At 55.0% G+C, this 17,030-nt stretch overlaps 2 protein-coding genes across 6 annotated transcripts in view; one reads left to right on the top strand and one right to left on the bottom strand.

Annotated features, from left to right (window-relative positions):
• The first annotated feature begins 316 nt into the window (after positions 1-316).
• Positions 317-10,409, top strand: NAGPA (N-acetylglucosamine-1-phosphodiester alpha-N-acetylglucosaminidase). The gene is made up of 10 exons (XM_040079403.1): positions 317-480; positions 716-1,201; positions 3,888-4,027; positions 4,599-4,707; positions 4,927-5,055; positions 5,781-5,989; positions 6,745-6,792; positions 8,142-8,273; positions 8,429-8,489; positions 9,008-10,409. Exons 1-10 carry the CDS (start codon positions 317-319, stop codon positions 9,240-9,242), a joined length of 1,713 nt encoding a protein of 570 aa, XP_039935337.1. The 3' UTR covers positions 9,243-10,409.
• A 242-nt stretch (positions 10,410-10,651) lies between these two features.
• SEC14L5 (SEC14 like lipid binding 5) overlaps positions 10,652-17,030 on the bottom strand; it is a 40,032-nt gene continuing 33,653 nt past the window's right edge. For all 5 annotated transcript variants that reach the window (XM_040078901.1, XM_040078900.1, XM_040078898.1 and 2 more), the window contains 3 exons: positions 16,571-16,816; positions 15,518-15,696; positions 10,652-14,530 (listed from right to left, as the gene is read on the bottom strand). In XM_040078901.1, coding sequence (XP_039934835.1) covers positions 14,425-14,530; positions 15,518-15,696; positions 16,571-16,816 — 531 coding nt within the window. In that variant the 3' untranslated portion in view covers positions 10,652-14,424. The remainder of the gene's footprint in view (positions 14,531-15,517; positions 15,697-16,570; positions 16,817-17,030) is intronic.

Raw genomic sequence — 17,030 nt, forward strand, 5'->3', positions numbered from 1 at the left:
GTCCGGAGCGCTATCCCGGTTCCCGGCCCGTTTCCCCGGCGCTATCCCGGTTCCCGGCCCGTTTCCCCGGCGCTATCCCGGTTCCCGGCCCGTTTCCCTGGCGCTATCCCGGTTCCCGGCCCGTGTCCGGAGCGCTATCCCGGTTCCCGGCCCGTTTCCCTGGCGCTATCCCGGTTCCCGGCCCGTTTCCCTGGCGCTATCCCGGTTCCCGGCCCCGGTCCCTGTGGGAGCTGCCCCGGCCCCGCTCCGATGCCCGCCCAGCCCCGGCAGCCGCCAGGGGGCGCTGCGGCCGCCTGCGCGCCATGCGCCCGCCAAGATGGCGGCGTGTGGTGCGGCGGCGGCCGCGGGTCGGGGTCCCGGCCGGGCGGGCGTCGGGGCGGGCCCGGCCCCGGGACGGGGATCGGGGCGAGCGGGGATCGGGACGGTCCTGGCGGCCGCGTTAGCGGTGCTCGGCTCGCTGCAGGTGGCCCGCGGCGGCGGGTGAGTGTCCGGGCACCGCCTGTCTCGGAGCGCGGCTGTGCCCGGCTCCGGGGGCTGCCGGTGCCCTGAGGTCGGGCCGGTGGAGCGGGTGCCAAGCGGGACGGCCGCCCTTGAACCGCAGCGGGTCACACCGGGTACGCGGGAGAAGAGGGCCCGGGGTGTCAGCGAGGCCACCCTGAGCCGCGCCGCTCTCATCACCCCGCTTTTGCGGCCTCGGGCCTTGTTGTCTTTGCAGGAGCCCCCCCAGCGAGCCTCTGCTGCGGCCGTACCCGCCCTGGCAGCACGGCCCTCGGCACGGCCACAGGCACGTCAGGGACTGCCAGCCCGTCAAGTACGGCCACGTCACGCACGAAGCGTGGCCCGGCGACAAGAGCACGGCCGGCCCGGTGGCTGTCACCAGAACGTTTGTCTCGTACATCCACCCAGAGAGCAGCGACCGCAAGGCGATCTACGGCCATTTCACTTTCGTGAGGAACCCCCTCAGGACCTTCTCCGTGCTGGAGCCCGGCGGTGCCGGCGGCTGCCAGGCTCAACGCAGAGCCCCCGTGGAGGAGACTGCAAAGCTCAGGAAGTGTCTGGTGGCCCAGAACGGCGGGTACTTTAACATGGAAACTGGAGAGTGCCTTGGGAACGTTGTGAGCGATGGGAAGTTGGTGAGAGACTCTGGAGGCCTACAAAATGCTCAGTTTGGCATCCGGAAAGATGGCACCATGGTGTTCGGGTAAGAGCTTGGTGGTGTTTGGAGAATGCTCTCTAGCCTGAGGACTTTCAGGCATCACTGGGCAGGAGGCTCACCCAGCACTGCTTCCTTGGCCTCCCCAGTTAGAGTAAAAGCTCACTTGGAATGCTGAAGCTAGGGATGTTCTAGCTGTATCTCATGGAGCTATCTCTGGCTGTTGGCTCATGTCCTAGGATGAAGAGAAGCTCAGTAAGTTATGATCTCCAGCTGCTTAGGTTCCAGTGTCTTCTCCCAGCTTGCAGCAGGGACACTGGGCAGGGTAAAAGGGGAGAGGGCTGTGTTCACCACAGAGGAGATGCAGAGTGGGGTCTGTGTGCTGTGGCTGCAGTACAGGAAGGCTGGGCTTTGGGACCGCAGGAGGTGCCTCATCCAGCACCCTGCTCAGCAAGGTTGGATGGAGTGGGCTGCTTAGGGCCATGCCTGGTTGGATTTTGAACATCTCCAGGAATGGAGACTCCACATCCCCTCTGGGGAAACTTGTGATTGACCATATTAACACTTTATTGAAACACTTTAAGGGCAGTGACTTTACCCCTGCCCAGGGCAGCTGTGCCAGGGTCTGACCATCCCTTCCATGAAGAAATTTTCCCCGTATACAACCTAAATCTCCCCTGGCACAACTTGAGGCCATTTCCCCTTGCCCTGTCCCTGTTCCCCTGTCCCTGTTCCCTGGGAGCAGAGCCCGACCCCCCTGGCTGTCCCCTCCTGTCAGGGAGCTGTGCAGAGCCACAAGGGCCCCCTGAGCCTCCTTTTCTCCAGGCTGAGCCCCTTTCCCAGCTCCCTCAGCCTCTCCTGGTGCTCCAGCCCCTTCCCCAGCTCTGTTCTCTTCCCTGGACATGCTCCAGCCCCTCCAAGTCCTTCCTGTCATGAGGGGCCCAGAGCTGCCCCAGGACTGGAGGTGCCCCAGCAGTGCCCAGCACAGGGGATGGGCACACTGTGGCTGGTCCAGGCCAGGTGTCTCTGGCCTTGTTGCCCACCTGGGCATGTGACCCTCCCCAAGCAGCTGGAGACTGAAGATCTGATCACCCTCTGATGAGGAATATTTGACTGGGGGACTGTAGTGCTCCCTGGAGTGCAAGGCCTCCAAGAGCTGCCCTTCCCCAGCAGCAGGAGGATCCTAAAAGTCACAGAAGGGCTCCCAGGACCCTTCTGATTGTCTCAGAAGATACAGCAGCAGCCTGGAAGCTGTATCCTCCACCCTTCTGGTAGCTCACCCGCAGGCCTCAGGAAGGATCCCTGCAAAGCCATACTGAGTGTGCCAAGGCAGGGCTTTATCTTGCAGCCTTTCTGACAGCTCTACAGCTCTGAGTACCATGGCCTTGCTTTATGTGAGAGCAGCTGGGTGGGTGAGTGATGTGTTCTTTCAGTGAGGGGCTTCTGTGGAGGGGACAAACAGCAATTTCAGGGTCACTGTTGAGTCCTTAACCTCAGCTCTGCCCTGCTGCTCCCCTGCTCTGGCAGGATGTCCCTGTTAAATGGAGCTATCGTGGTGTTTGGTGGCTTTGTGCCTTCCAAACCATAATCAGAAAAACAGTTTGGGTGTAAGTAATTTTGCCTGTCAGGACAGTGGGGAAATTCGTTCACAGCTTCACTCCTTTGCCCTGCATCACGACCAGCAGGACAGTCCAGGCCACAGTTACCCCACCCTGCAAAGCTGCTGCCACTCGCTGGGCTAACAGGGTGAATCCAGGCTTTAAAAGCACTCAGTCCCTGCCTAAACTATTCTGTAGTTTGATCTCTTTTCAGCCATGTTCGTGTTGTCTTCCTGTTCCCATGGGAAAAGAGAATTCCTTTTGCATCTTTTCTGTTCAGGTATTTGCAATTACACTTTTCTACAAAGCACAAAGCTTTGTTTGCCCACAGTCACGGATACCAAACAAGTAAAAGTTGAGCATCCAGCTCCCACAAAGCATCAGAAAAGTCACCTTTAAACCCAAACCTCTGGCAGAGCACATCTGTCCAGCTCCAGCCCCTGCTCCCGTCCTCTCAGTTGCAGACATCCCCCAGCACCAGGCTCTGATGAGGCAGGCGTTGCTCATCACCCTAATTCAGGAGAGAGCAGTATCCCTCGGGAAGCACCCTGTGGTGACACACAACACCTGAGCACGGAGGTGGCAGCTGAACAGTCCTTCTGCTGTCTGCAGGAGCAGGGGAACCTCCTTCCCAGATGGAAGGAGCAGGTAGCATCCAGTGCAGCTGTGGGCAAGCTGGATGCTGTAGCTCCAAACGCTCTCCAAAGCTGTTTGGTGTCACATTTTTGGAGAACAGGAGCTGACAGGCAACAAGATGTTACAGCTGCTCCCACAGATCCCTGAGTATGTGGCAGTGGCTGTGTCCTTGTGTTCTGCCAGATGCTTTCTGCCCTTGTTACCCTGGCTCAGATCCACTGGCCACGTTGCTGCCATTGCTGCCATTGCTGGCTGCAGTGTTTGAGGCACAGTGGGCTGGGACCGTCATTAGCTGTGGGTTTGTGCAGAAGAGCAGAGAATGGGCTGCTCTGGCTGCTAAACTGATGTTTCACACTGCTTGGCCCCTGCTTTTGGATGTAGCTATCCTTCATTCCACCATCTTCTGCCCTTCTCCCTGCTTCAGGAGCCTGCTGGCAGCAGGAGAGGCTTTAGCATGATATGCTGTGACTGTGGGTAACCCTCCTGCGCTCTGTTCCTAGTTACCTGTCTGAGGAGGATGTCCTGGACCAATCAAACCCTTTTGTGCAGCTTGTGAGTGGGGTGGTTTGGCTGCTGAGGAATGGAGAGGTGTACATCAACCAGAGCCGGGTGGCTGAGTGCAGTGACATTCAAACCACAGGTAAATACTGCGGGGCCTGGCTTCAGCCTGGCCATGGATTTTCCTTCCCCTGGGACTCTTGGGAGAAGGGGCACATAAGAAAGCCAACTTTCATAGAATCATGGAATAGTTTGGCTTGGGAGGACCGTAAAGACCATCTTATTCCCCACCCCTGCCAGGGCAGTGACACCTTCCAGCATCTCGGGTTGCTTCAAGTCACGTCCAACCTTGGACACTTGCAGGGGTCCAGGGGCAGCCACAGCCACGCTGGGCACCCTGTGCCAGGGCCTCCCCGCCCTCACAGGCAAGAATTCCTATCCTGTCTAACCTGTCCAGAGAAACTCAAAGCAGGTGCCTCTTACAAGGAGTTTAAAGCCAAAGGATTGTGAATCTCCTGCTTTGTCCCTGGTGCCAGACAAAAACTTAATCAAGAGCGCTTCTGTAGGGCTTGGATGAACGAGAGGAGCCTGTGCTGTGCTCTCATTGTGTTTCAGTTCAGATGAGGCTCTTGCTGGGAGCTCTTTGGCAGACAGATGTATCTTCGCAGCCCGTTCTGTCCCTCAGCTGAGTGTGAGTTGTTCCCTTCCTGCAGGAACCTTCGACAGGTTCATCAATGTGATCTCAGCCAGGACTGCGGTGGGACACGACCGTCAGGGCCAGCTGGTCTTGGTTCATGTGGATGGACAGACGGAATCCAGAGGGTAAGGTCTTAAATTCCTGGGACTGGAGGGACACTGCAGCTGTTAGGGACATGTTTTAAGGCAGAGACTGGCAGAGCTCAGGAGAGCCAGAAGAGGCTCACACAGCCCTCCTCAGGGTGCCTGGAATGGGAGAGCTTCCCCTTCCACCACGGAGAGCACCAAGATCCTGACCTAACAGCTTCACTGAAGGCAAATCAACAAACAACTTCTGCTTTGCAGGGTCAACCTGTGGGAAATGGCAGAATTCCTGAAGGAGCAGGGAGTCATCAACGCTATCAACCTGGATGGTGGAGGCTCAGCCACGCTGGTCCTGAACGGGACCCTGGCCAACTACCCCTCTGAGCACTGGTAGGTGCTGCTGCCCCGTGCCCAGGGCTGCCCAGCCCCACGCCCTGGCCTGGCTGGGAGGGCACAGCAAAGGCAAGTGAGGGAGAGCAGCTCTAGAATTTAAAGAGATTGAGTGACTCCATGCTTTTTCCACTTAGTCATCCAGGATTAAAGCTGAGCTGGTTCCAGACAGGCAGCAAAGTTGTGGCTGTGACTGAGTGGCTGATGTGGGAATTGGATAAGGCAGCAGCTCTTAGTCTGGGAGATTCAGAGCTACACATCCATGGGAATTAGCAGAGATCCATCAGCAGCTTATTATTATGGAAGAGAAACGCTGACTGGGAGACCCTGCCCTGCCTCTTTGGAGGGACTCTAAAGAATATTTTGTTTCAAATTCAACTTTTTATTCAGTTCTGACTGTAAACCTGAAGGGATTTGACATCCAGTTGCCATAACTACAGCGATACTATGTATATCAAAGCAAATAACATTCAAGAAAAACGTGCGCTGGGTGCCAAAATGAGGGGAGCTGGGTCTGCTTTCAGGAAGACTGTTGCTTCTGTAATTCCATACCTGAAATGACACCTAGCATTCAAAACATTGACTCCAATGTAGTTTCATGTTTACATTTGCCCAGTATTAATGTTCACGTTTGCCAGCGTGGCTCAGGAAGAAATCTCCGGGTTCTCTAACGGGGGTTGGGCTGGGCAGCGCGGTGCTCACGCTGTCCCCTCTGCTGTCCCCAGCTCCTTTGACAGCATGTGGCGGTGTCCCCGGAGCATCTCCACGGTGGTGTGCGTGCACGAGCCGGGCTGTGACCCTCCTGACTGCAGCGGCCACGGGCTCTGCGTGGCCGGGCACTGCCGCTGCCACGGCCGCTTCTGGGCGGGCCCCGCCTGCGACACCTTGGACTGCGGCCCCGCCAACTGCAGCCTGCACGGCGTCTGCAGCGCCTGTGAGTCCCAGCGCTGGGTGACACCCGGGGGCCCGCGCCGCCGCAGGGAGGCGGGACCTGGGGGCAGCCCTGGGGAATACCCTTGGGGAATATCGTGTGCCTGCCTGCTTCCCCTCTCCTCCAGCGTCTGAGGCACACCCGTGTCCTTCAGGAGCCAGCGGCGCGGCTGGGCTGGGGCTCGGGACTGGAAACTTCGAGCTCTGTGCCTCAGTTTCTCTTTCTGCCCCAGGGTTTTTCGTGAGGCTGCTGATGGGCAGGGCTGTGTATTATGCTGTGTGACAGCAGCTGCTTCTGCCCTCTTCTCTTACTGTTCCTTCTTTACTTGCCTCTCCTACTTGATAATTTTTACAAGTGTGCAGTTGCTGCTCTTCCATGAATCTGAACGTAGGAATTGCTGGAATGTCTGCCCCCAGCTTCTGCCCCTCCGTGCCCAATCCTGTTACTCTTTTCCTGTCCTGACTCAATTCTCATTCAGTGTGCCCCAGTGCAGTGGCTGGGCAGAGCCTGGTGGGTGCAGCTATTGGCAGTGGCTGACCCAGAGCTGTGAATTCCGTCTGCCGGGATTCTGCTGCATTTGGCGTCAGGGGAGGGGAGTGTGTGAACCCACCCTTTGTGTGAGCGCAGGGTTCCTCTTCTGGGGGTTCACTGGCGGGCTAAGAGGGCACCTCAAGAGGCAGAGGCTCCTGCTTTCAAGTCCTTGCTGCTCCCAAGTGTTTTTGTCCTGTCAGTAACGCCTGTTCCGTGTGTTTGCACAGCTGGATGCCTCTGTGACGCCGGCTGGACTGGCAGCAACTGCACTGAAGGTAAATGCTGACTGCTCCTCCCCTGCCACTTCACAGCCAGGGAGAGGGGAGTGGGAACCCCCTTCCAACAGCTGCCTGCCCGAGGGGCAGCAGGGAAGGGAAAGGCCACCCTGTGGGCTGGACTGCTCTTTTCTGGCAGTGTGAGTTTAACTGCAGCTGGAGCATCTACAGTTGGCTTGGTGTGAGGCACTCAAGCCCTTGCTCCTTGTTCAGGGCACACACTCTGTTATTGCTGAGCATCCCTCCACACCCTGAGCTGTGGTTGTGTGCTGGGATTGCTCACCTCTGCTTCCAGGGCCCTGGTGACATCTCTGCTTGTGTCCTGGAGCTTGTGCTCCTGGTTCCTACAGGGAATGCTGCAGCAGAAGTGCTGGTGCCAGCACAGCAGCTCCTGTGACCCCGTGCATGGAGCCTGGTGCTTCTACAGCATCAGCTGTGAGCTTGGTAAGGGCTGCTCTAAGCGACCTCCGGGGCTGGGGACAGCATTTGGTGTCGCCTCTGAGCCACCTCATGTAAGCAAAGGGACAGTTTTGCCAGGGTAGCTCAGGCCTGAATGCCACCAGCCGGCTCCCAGCTCTTCTGGGCCTGCCTGTCCTACCCAAATGGGCTAAAAAGGACAGGAAGGAGCAGAGAGGAAATAGGAGTTTGCTTCATCAACAGAAAATTGTGGACTCTTGTTTAGTGTCAGCCCCAAAGAACTGCATTCTTTTCCCAGAGCCCCCGAGTGAACACAAAACATCCTCTACCCCAGGGTGTTGCACCAGGCCCTGCTGTAGCCCAGGCATCAGGTGGTGCAGGTCAGCACCTGTGGAATGCTCCAGAGGGCTGTCCTGCCATCCCACCCTCACTCCTTGTGCCAGTGCTAACAGAGCTGGCCCTCTTCTGCCTCCTGTAACCACTCCAGGCCCCCCGGTATCTGAGTGAATGAGTTCATTACAGTGGGGTGTGAACTTCCTGGGTGCCTGACTCTGTCAGTGATGCTCTGTTCCAGCCTGGGAACACTCAGCCAATCCCATCCCAGCGATGCTGCCCAGAGAAGCTGTGGCTGCCCCTGGATCCCTGGAAGTGTCCAAGGCCAGGCTGGATGAGGCTTGGAGCAACCTGGGCTAGTGGAAGGTGTCCCTGCCCATGGCAGGGGGTGGCACTAGATGAGCTTTAAAGTCTTTCCAACTCCTGCCATTCCATGATTCTGTGATCCCAGTTCTACACAAGCTTCCCTCTGAGGCACACCAGAGAGCAGCCCTGAACTCCCAGCATGGTGCTCCCAGGCTGCTGCAGCCACAGCCTGGCTGGTCCCAGAGCAGGTGGAGCTTTGGCAATGACCAATCCCTTTGTGATCCCATCCCCAGAGTGTCCCCTGGGCTGGTTTGGGCCGAACTGCCGGAGCCGCTGTGCGTGTGACCACTCGTGTCCGTGTGACCCCGAGACGGGCAGCTGCAACATCACCCACCACGGGGCACTGCAGGACCACTTACACAGAGGTACCCGACTGCAGGGGGGTGGGCTTTGGAAAAAAGCTGGAAGAGCAGCTTTAGTGCGTGATGGTGTTTGCTTAGGCACCAGCTCTGCTTAACCTTGCTCTTCTTTAGTGGAATTTTACACCCTGCCCCACTTTTCTTCCCTCTTGGTTTTCCAGCCGGACAGTGTTTGGCCTCCCAGAAAAAGGAGAAGAGCAAAGACAAATTCTCTCTGTCAGAGTAAGTGTGGTGCTCACTGTGCATCTCAGAGGCTGTCACAGAGCATGGGGGTGTTCATCTGCAGAAAAGGAGGCGCAGGGGGCCCTTGTGGCTCTGCTCAACTCCCTGACAGGAGGGGACAGCCGGGGGGGTCGGGCCCTGATCACAGGGACAGGACAAGGGGAAACGGCCTCAAATAGTGCCAGGGGAGGTTTACACTGGATATTGGGGAAATTTCTTCACAGAAGGGATGGTCAGGCAGTGGCACAGGGTGCCCAGGGCGGTGGGAGAGTCCCCATCCCTGGAGGGGTTTAGAAGCTGTGTGGATGTGGCACTTGAGGACATGGGATAGTGGTGGCCTGGGCAGTGCTGGGGGCATGGTTGGACTCGATGATCTTGGAGAGCTTTTCCAACCTACAGGATTCCCTGGTTCTCTCCTGCCTGAGAGCAGGCCCACAGAGAGGGGAGGACAGTTCTCTGCACCCTGGGCACACGTGCCACAGGTGAATGGTTGCTGATGTGATTTGTGTGTCCCACAGGGGCTCGTGGCTCTCCCTGAGCTCTGCCTTGGCGCTGCTGCTTGTGCTGAGTGCCCTGGGGAACGTGGGGCTGGTGCTGCAGGGGCGGCGGCAGCACCGGGACCGCAACTATCGCTACCTCCCGCTGAGGGACATCAACGGGCACACCCCTCACAGCCCCACCTCTGCTGCCTGGGACCAGGAGGATGTTCAGGAGCCCGAGGACACTCAGGACCCAAAGCAAGAGCTCCTTTAGTCATGGATGGGGTGAGGTATTTCACCCTGCTTCGCCCCTCAGCCCCAACTGGGACTGCGGCTATTCCCGCTGGGAGCCTCAAACTGCTGCCTGAGGAGCCTCAGCCCAACAGCTGCCCTGTTGAGGCTGTGGTTTCCTTTCCTCTGCTGCCCCAGCACCCAGGACTGCAGTATTAGGGGATGCAGGACATCTCTGGGGTGAGGGAATTCCACAGCTGCAACAGGACAGGAGATGGGCTGGTTCCTTCCAAAACGAGGGAAACAGGTGAGGGATGCAAGTTACAGGCACCTCAGAAAGATCCCTGCTCACCTGAGCAGTACTTTTTAAGATGCAAGTTAAACTGCTTCTAGTACAAAGCTGGGCTTAAGGGTATTACAGTCAATGTCTGCCCTTCCTCGCCGAGCTCAGATTTTAATCAGAAAAGTGACAAAAGGTTTGTTCCAAAATGTTGAAGCAGGTGCAGCAGCCAGTGCCAGCAGAGCCCTGCTGTCCCGGCCACGGTGGTGGCTCAGGGGTGACACACAGGGTTGTGACAGCCCCGTGCAGGGCTGGAGTGTTTTCTGACCAACCCTCAGGCCAGAGCAGCCCCAGAGGGTGATGAGTGCTGTGTTTTGGGGCAGCTCCTGCAGCACAGCACCACAAAAAGCCCTGTCAGGCCCTAGGTTCCATTTGTGCATCTCCCCAACTCCTGGGAGCCCAAGGCTCTGCCCGGCTCGGAGGGACCCAGCGCTGACACAGCCTGGAGCTGTCCCGTGGGGAAGGGCACAGACAGGGACAGCCTGGCGTGGCACAGACTGGGCTGCCCTGCCCCAGACGGGCACTCCTCAGAGGGACCAGCCAGGATCCTGGGGGAACCTCCTCTGAACATCTGGAACAGGCCTGTGCACAGTTACATTGAAACTGAGCTTGAGTTTGCTTCCCCCTGAGGGAAACCCAGCCTTGGAGGAGCCCCTTGGATGCTGCAGAGGGGTGAGAGCCTGTCTGAGCCCCACACATCTTTATGCACTCACTCCCTTTTTACCTCTCTGAGTAAAGGATGTGTAATTTCTGTGCCAGTGTTGGCATCAAATCAGCCTGTAACCAAGAGACACTATTTTTCTATGACTTACAGGAAGTTACTTGAAACTTGAATAAAGTCTATTAGTGCTACCTGCCTGAAACTCAGAATTCCTGATGTGCAGCTGATCCTTTCCCAGTTAACCTCAGCCAGCCTAGGGGAACCCACGGGCTCTTTTTTTTAATAACACCCACACTGCAGGATGTGCTGTTCCAGCCCACTCTGTGCTAAGGAACTAAACAAAAGATGCTGGTTCTGTAGAAAAAAGCCCAAATATTTTAGTTAAAACCAGGAAAAAGTGAATACAGGCCTTACTTCTGCTTCTGGGAAGCAAAGAGAACAGCACACAGGCTTGAATTTTCATCGCCTTGTAATTTCAACAGTTGGATCAAGCAATCCCACATGTTCTCAGAGATGTTTTATTTCCCACATACCCAGAAGTACAGCTCTACCAGGACCCACAGACACCAGCACTGGAGGACATCTGTTATTTCAGCACCCTGCAGTGGCCTCTTAGAGGAGGTTTGAGGGTTTGGGCTGAGAAAAATGAGGATTACAGTGTATAAAACCAAAGCCAGCTGCAAAGGAGAGAAAGTAAGAGCTGCTAAAACACTTAATTAATGCCCATTTAACTAACATGTAACTTGAAAGCTTGGAAGTGGGTGGTGGTGTCACCAAAAGCCAGCAAATGTGACGACACCAATTTCACCTTCCAAGAGAGAAATAATCAGATGTAAGGAGCATCACAAATGTGTTGGAGGAATGTTAAAGCTAATTGCATGCAGGAATCTTTGACAGCAGCTCTAAGTTTCTAATAGCTGTTCCTTGCATTAATTGCTCACAGTACAAACATTGGGGATATTGAAACAGTGTGAGCTCGTAAAATGCCTTTTGAAATGAGGGATTCCCTGCCTGGAGCAGGGCTGGCCTCAGCCCCAGCATCTTCCCAGTGTGGGGGACAGCTGGGCTTGCCCTTCCTACTGGGAATGGCGAGTGGATTATGGCATTTCCAAAAAAATAAACCAAAGTGGGACTACAAATTGTCCTTCACAGTTCCTAAAGGGAACAGACAGAACGGGACTGGCTGAGCCAAGGGACGCAGCTGCAGCTCAGTCACAGGATTCCCTGGCCCGGTGAGCGTCGGGAATTCTGTTCCCAGCAGTGACTACGGGAGCTGAGGAGGCGCTGAGCTGCTGCGGTGCCTCCGTGTGAGAGCCCCGAGTGCCGGCTCACAGCGCCCCGATGCCCCGGGGGCTCAGCCCTTCCCCTTCTCAAAAATGGCTCAGCACTGTGCCCTGAACGACAGCTGAGGCCCTCCAACACCCATCCTGTCTGTCTGCCCTTCCCAGGCCTGGGACGGGCCCCAGGGAGTGGGGCAGACCTGGAGAACTCACTGGGAATGAAGGTGTCACAGCTGGCTGCACTTCACTGCGACCCCTGGCACGGCCCTTGGCACCTCGCACAGCACCGGCACTGCCCCACACCACGAGCCCTGGCAGCAGCGCTGAGGTAGGGGTTGTGTTTGCATAGGGAATATCTGCACCAGCTGCCTGGGAGCCAGGTTTTTAATTAGCAGCTCGTTCCCTGCACTCAGCCCCAGCTCATTGGTCCCACTGCAGAGCAGCTGCTGGGGAGGGCCTTGATGCATCACCCAAAACCAGGCCATTTCCCAAGGTTCTGGCTTAGGAGACTTCTGAGGATCCAGAACCCCTCCCGGACTCAGCTCACCGTGAAAAAAACCTCTGAGTTTATTTTCTAAAGCACACTGATGTCGTTTGAGGGGGAAAAGGGTGACGTAGAAGAATTCTGTGTCTCTGGTATCCGCAGTTCACAAGGACAGGTTTAAAAAGCACAGCACAGCATCCAGGCTGTTGTTCCCTTTCTCCTGTTAACATTCAGGAGAAAAAGAAAAAAAAAATGAATTATTTAAATTGGTTTCAAAGCGAATTGTCAGGTGGGATAAACCAGGCAGCCTTGCCAAGGACAGGTCACAAGCTGCTTCACAGACTTGTGCCATGACCTCCGATGGGCAGAGCAGTGATACTGCCAAGGGACAAGGGGAAAAACTGGGATTGGGATATCCCCAGAGCCAGGAACACTCGGTGGAACCAGACCTCACCCTTCAGAGATCTGCCAGGGCCCGAGTTCTAGGTGCTTCACTGACAAAAGTTAAACACCCAAAACTTCTGGTGGGCAGAAAACAGCATATACCACCTTTCAAAATAAAATAAAATTAAGAAATCCAGGGCAAAGGAAGAGATTCTTACCCAGAGCAAACCCAGGGAACAGGAAGGTTGCCACTGTAGGATGTGAGCAACCACGTGAGAAGGGAAGGTAAAATCCTGAAACAGCTCGGAGGAGACAGGGCTGCATTTGCTCCTGGGGCTTTGGGAGTCTGAAACTGTTCCTAGAATCAGATTTTACTCTGGGTCAAGGATTTTCTATGAGGGATACACATATGCACTCTTCCTTCCAGAATTCCTGACTTTCCAGATGAAAGGTGATATTTGTCCCTCTTTATCAGACTCCAGTTATGCTGAAATGCCAGAGACAGAAGTTTCATTTGTCTGGGAGAAGCATTAAAGTCTATGGAACAACTGAGAATTGGAAATCAGAACTTCCCTGAGCTCTACATAACCAAATTATCTGTTCACAGGGAGAGATACAAGGTGCAGAGTGACTCCCTTGGCTCCAGTCCTTAAAAAACCCCACCAAACAACTCAAAACCACATCAAGTTCTTCGTCTCTCATTGTCCCAAATATTTTGGCTCTTTTCTCCTTTGGCAGAGACTGGTGCTTCAAAACCAGCGATTAAAAAAAGCAGGATGGGAAGGAACAACTTCAGATTCCTGAATAAAAACTTGGTGGGCATTTGACACCTGGTTTTTGGGGGTTTTTGGTTTTTTTTTTTCACCTGGACAAGAACATGGATAACTTTGCTCCCCAGGCTGACTACAGGAACAATCAGAGATTAGGGACAAACTTGGCATTTTTGGTGTGTAGGAAGACAGTGCATCTTCATGACAACTCCTGAACTCAATCCTTGTTTGTTCATCCTAAAAAACAGTCCAAAAAAAAGCACTGGACTCTTGCCAGGAAGGTGACACAGCCCTTACTCCAATGCAGCCCTTTTGCGAGAACATCCAGCGACCACAAAGATCAGGACCCAAGCAGGAAGATTGCTTGGGATTGAAGACAATCAGTTATTCCTTTCTAAAACAAAGTTCATCCCGTTAAAAAAAGGTGACCGTATTTAATAAATAGTAATTTCTGACATTATAAATAAGTTAAAAATTAATTTAAAATAAGCTAGTATAGAATAAATAGGCTTCGGTAAGTGCTTACATACATACGTGCCTCTCTGAAAGGTTTCAAGTGAGCTCATGTTTAAAAGAAGCAAGTTCTGTAATACTGCCAGAAAATCTTGTGCCTTCAGGAAATCAAATATTGCTTTTCTTAGCCCTTTAGGATTGGATTCAGTTCCCATCCAGTCGGGAATGGGACAGACCTACTCATTATTGCTGTAAACCTGAGTAAAGAGAAACAATAGTTTGGAAGATGCCACTCATTAAAGGCAGATCCAATGCCTGGAATTGCTAAAAAAAAAAACAAAAACCAAAACATTTTGACTTCGTTTCTCAGCAGAGTTAAAAAAATCCAACACATCTCCCAGAGCATCCTGCCAGACCAGAAGAGGTTTTTGGTTTGGCCTGGAAGTGATTTCTGAACCATGCTACCTGTACTCAGTGTTGGCAGCTCCCTCCGAGGCCCTGCCCCTGGGATGCCCATCTGACTGCCCAGGGTGGCACCAGTACCCCGTGGGCACCCAGGGATTATCTAAAGGTCCAACAGGTAAGGCAGCATCAGCCTCCTCCGTGGGAAAAGGACCGATGGGAGGAGCCCTTTGGGGTGGAACGGATTCCTGCAAACCCACAGGCACCCAAAACCCGCAGGTGGTGAAGGAGGCTACTGAGAAGCAGGCAGCTGACCCAGAACTCCTGAACCTGCCCTTGGGATTTCAGTTTTTGTGGTTGAAGCAGCTCCCAGAGGCCTCTCTGTGTCCAAAGGCTCAGCCCCGGAGCTCTTTGGTTTGGGGGTCCCCGTGCTGCTGTAGCCTGGGCTCTGCTATCTGGAGAGGTGGGAGCTGCTCTGGGACTGGCTGGAGGATGTGGTGACTCCACTCAGCTGGGAAAAGCCGCTGTTGCAAGACTCCAGGCTCGACATGGATCCCCTGGGATGGGACAGAACAGATGTGCTGTTAGGAAGACAGCAATTAAGGGGTAACTACTCCTCCCACAGATCAGCTCCCCCTCTCTACCACACACAAGTGCTTTTTGGCCTATAATTTCCCACTCGCTCTCTAAGAATCTCTGTGTCACGATGAAAAATTAATCAGTCAGAGACACTTTTCCCCAGTTACAGATATTATTCCTTGTCTCTGACTATTGTTCTGGGGAAGGGGACACAGCTGGAGCCTCTGGGAGCTGTCCCTGAGGAGAAAGGAAAGCTCCAGAGCACTCCAAATGCAGCCTTGTGAACCCAAGGACTCCAGGCTGCTGAACAGCAGTTCCAACTCAGCATCTCCAGCTCCTCCTTCCAAAAGGAGGCTGGGCTCAGGAAGAGCCCCATGGAACAAGAATGACTGGAGTGAGGCATTTCTGCTGCTCTGACTACACAGGACCTGGCCAGGTCACACCTCAAACTCACCACCTTCAAATCTGTTCTGCCCAATGCCTCCTCCAGCTCTAGGGAAGGGTCAAGGACTTGCACAGAACTCGGATTACAGGAGTTGGGGAGGTGCTTCTGGCACTGAAGGAGGAAGCCAGGCACACCCTGCCAAGGCTGGCTGTTCACCTGTTCAGAAGTGCTCATCCTTCTCAAGTGCCAAACAAAACCATCCGGGAAATAGCCCAGCTGATATTTAAATCACTCCAAAAGCAGCTTCTCAAAATATCCCTGACTAAGATAAAAACCCTCCTGAGTCAAAAACCTCCTGTTCTTCAGGCAGCTGTGAAGCACAAATTCCAGTGTGGACAGAGTCAAGGGAACTGTAAAAAACAGCACCAGAGGAGACTGGATGCACAAAACGCCACCAATTCAACCAATTTTGTGTCCCTCTCCACCTGCCAGTGAAACACACCCCTGTGGGGTCTCTGATATCCACGTGTTTCACTCACACTCACTGCAACTCGTGCTAAACCCCTTGTAAATGCCCTACCTGAAGTCCTTGGAGGCCAGCACCTCGTAGTAATAGATGAGCTTGCACTTGTGGCCGGAGCCCTGCAGGGAGGCCAGGACGTCGTCCACACGTGGGAGGCTGGAGCTGGAGCAGGGCAGGGGCCCGTGCATCCTCCACTGCAGGATGTAAAAGCCAGGCCAGCGGGTGACATGGGAGCCCTGCAGAGAGGCAGGGACAGCAGGTGACCACGGGTGCCGTGGGGAGTGGCTGAATGACCCAGCACAGGTGCATTCACCTGTCTCACCTGCCTGAGACACAGCCCTGGAGTACCAGTAGAAAAAACGAAAAAAGCTTATTTAGCTTACTTTCCATAAGAATTTTAGCTTGGAGTCTCTTTCCAATGGCTCGCTGTAAATTTCCCACTTTCACAGGGTATCCAGAAAATGATCACAGAATGGTTGGGGTGGGAAGGGACCTTAAGGCTCATCCCATCTGCTCCCACCATCCCAGGTTGCTCCAAGCCCCAATGTCCAGCCTGGCCTTGGGCACTGCCAGGGATCCAGGGGCAGCCACAGCTGCTCTGGGCACCCTGTGCCAGGCCCTGCCCACCCTCCCAGGGAACAATTCCTGCCCAATCTCCCATCCAGCCCTGCCCTCTGGCACTGGAAGCCATTCCCTGTGTCCTGTCCCTCCAGCCCTTGTCCCCAGTCCCTCTGCAGCTCTCCTGGAGCCCCTTTAGGCACTGGCAGGGGCTCTGAGCTCTCCCTGGAGCCTTCTCCTCTCCAGGTGAGCCCCCCCAGCTCTCCCAGCCTGGCTCCAGCCCCTGGAGCATCTCCTTGGGCTCCTCTGGACTCTCTCCAGCAGCTCCACGTCCTGCTGCTGTTGGCCCCAGGGCTGGGGCAGCTCTGCAGGTGGGGTCTCACCTGAGGGGGCAGAGGGGCAGAATCCCCCCTCCTCCTGCTGTTGGGAATGAGCACAGCTCCCATTTCTAGCAGTACCTGATTTCCCATGTCATCAATTTCTTCCCTCCCACTCGATTACTTTGGAGTTTGCAGGACTCTGAACCCACGGCAGGACCCAAAGCCCTCTGACCTGGATGCTCTCTCCCTCTCTGCAGACCAGAGGAGACTCCACCCGGCTGTAATCCACCCCCAGCACCCAGCTCTTGTCGATGAGCTGCACGTTGTCCCCTGCAGCAGAGGGATTTGGTGATGTGGCTTCTTTGTGACTTGGCTCAGGAGCTCGTTTGGAGTGAAAGAGGCTGAACACCACATCTCCCTTCAGGATGTCAAAGTCCCAGGTGATGACGGATTCCCCTTCCAGGATCTCCACAAGTATCTAAGAAAGGAACAGAACTAGCCCCTTGCAGGGTCAGGAGCTCAGGTAGCAGCAGTGTGCTCCTCCCCACTCTGGGGCAAACAGATGGCTCCACAATCCTTCAGCTGCCGGATGGTCTTGATTCCTGAGGGGGATACACACCAATTCCCACTCCCAACCCTACCACAGTACCCCCACTAAGGTGTTTTTACTTTTCTCCCCATATCAGAGTTGC

This window comes from Hirundo rustica, chromosome 15 (assembly GCF_015227805.2).
Source record: "Hirundo rustica isolate bHirRus1 chromosome 15, bHirRus1.pri.v3, whole genome shotgun sequence".
Lineage (NCBI taxonomy): Eukaryota > Metazoa > Chordata > Aves > Passeriformes > Hirundinidae > Hirundo > Hirundo rustica.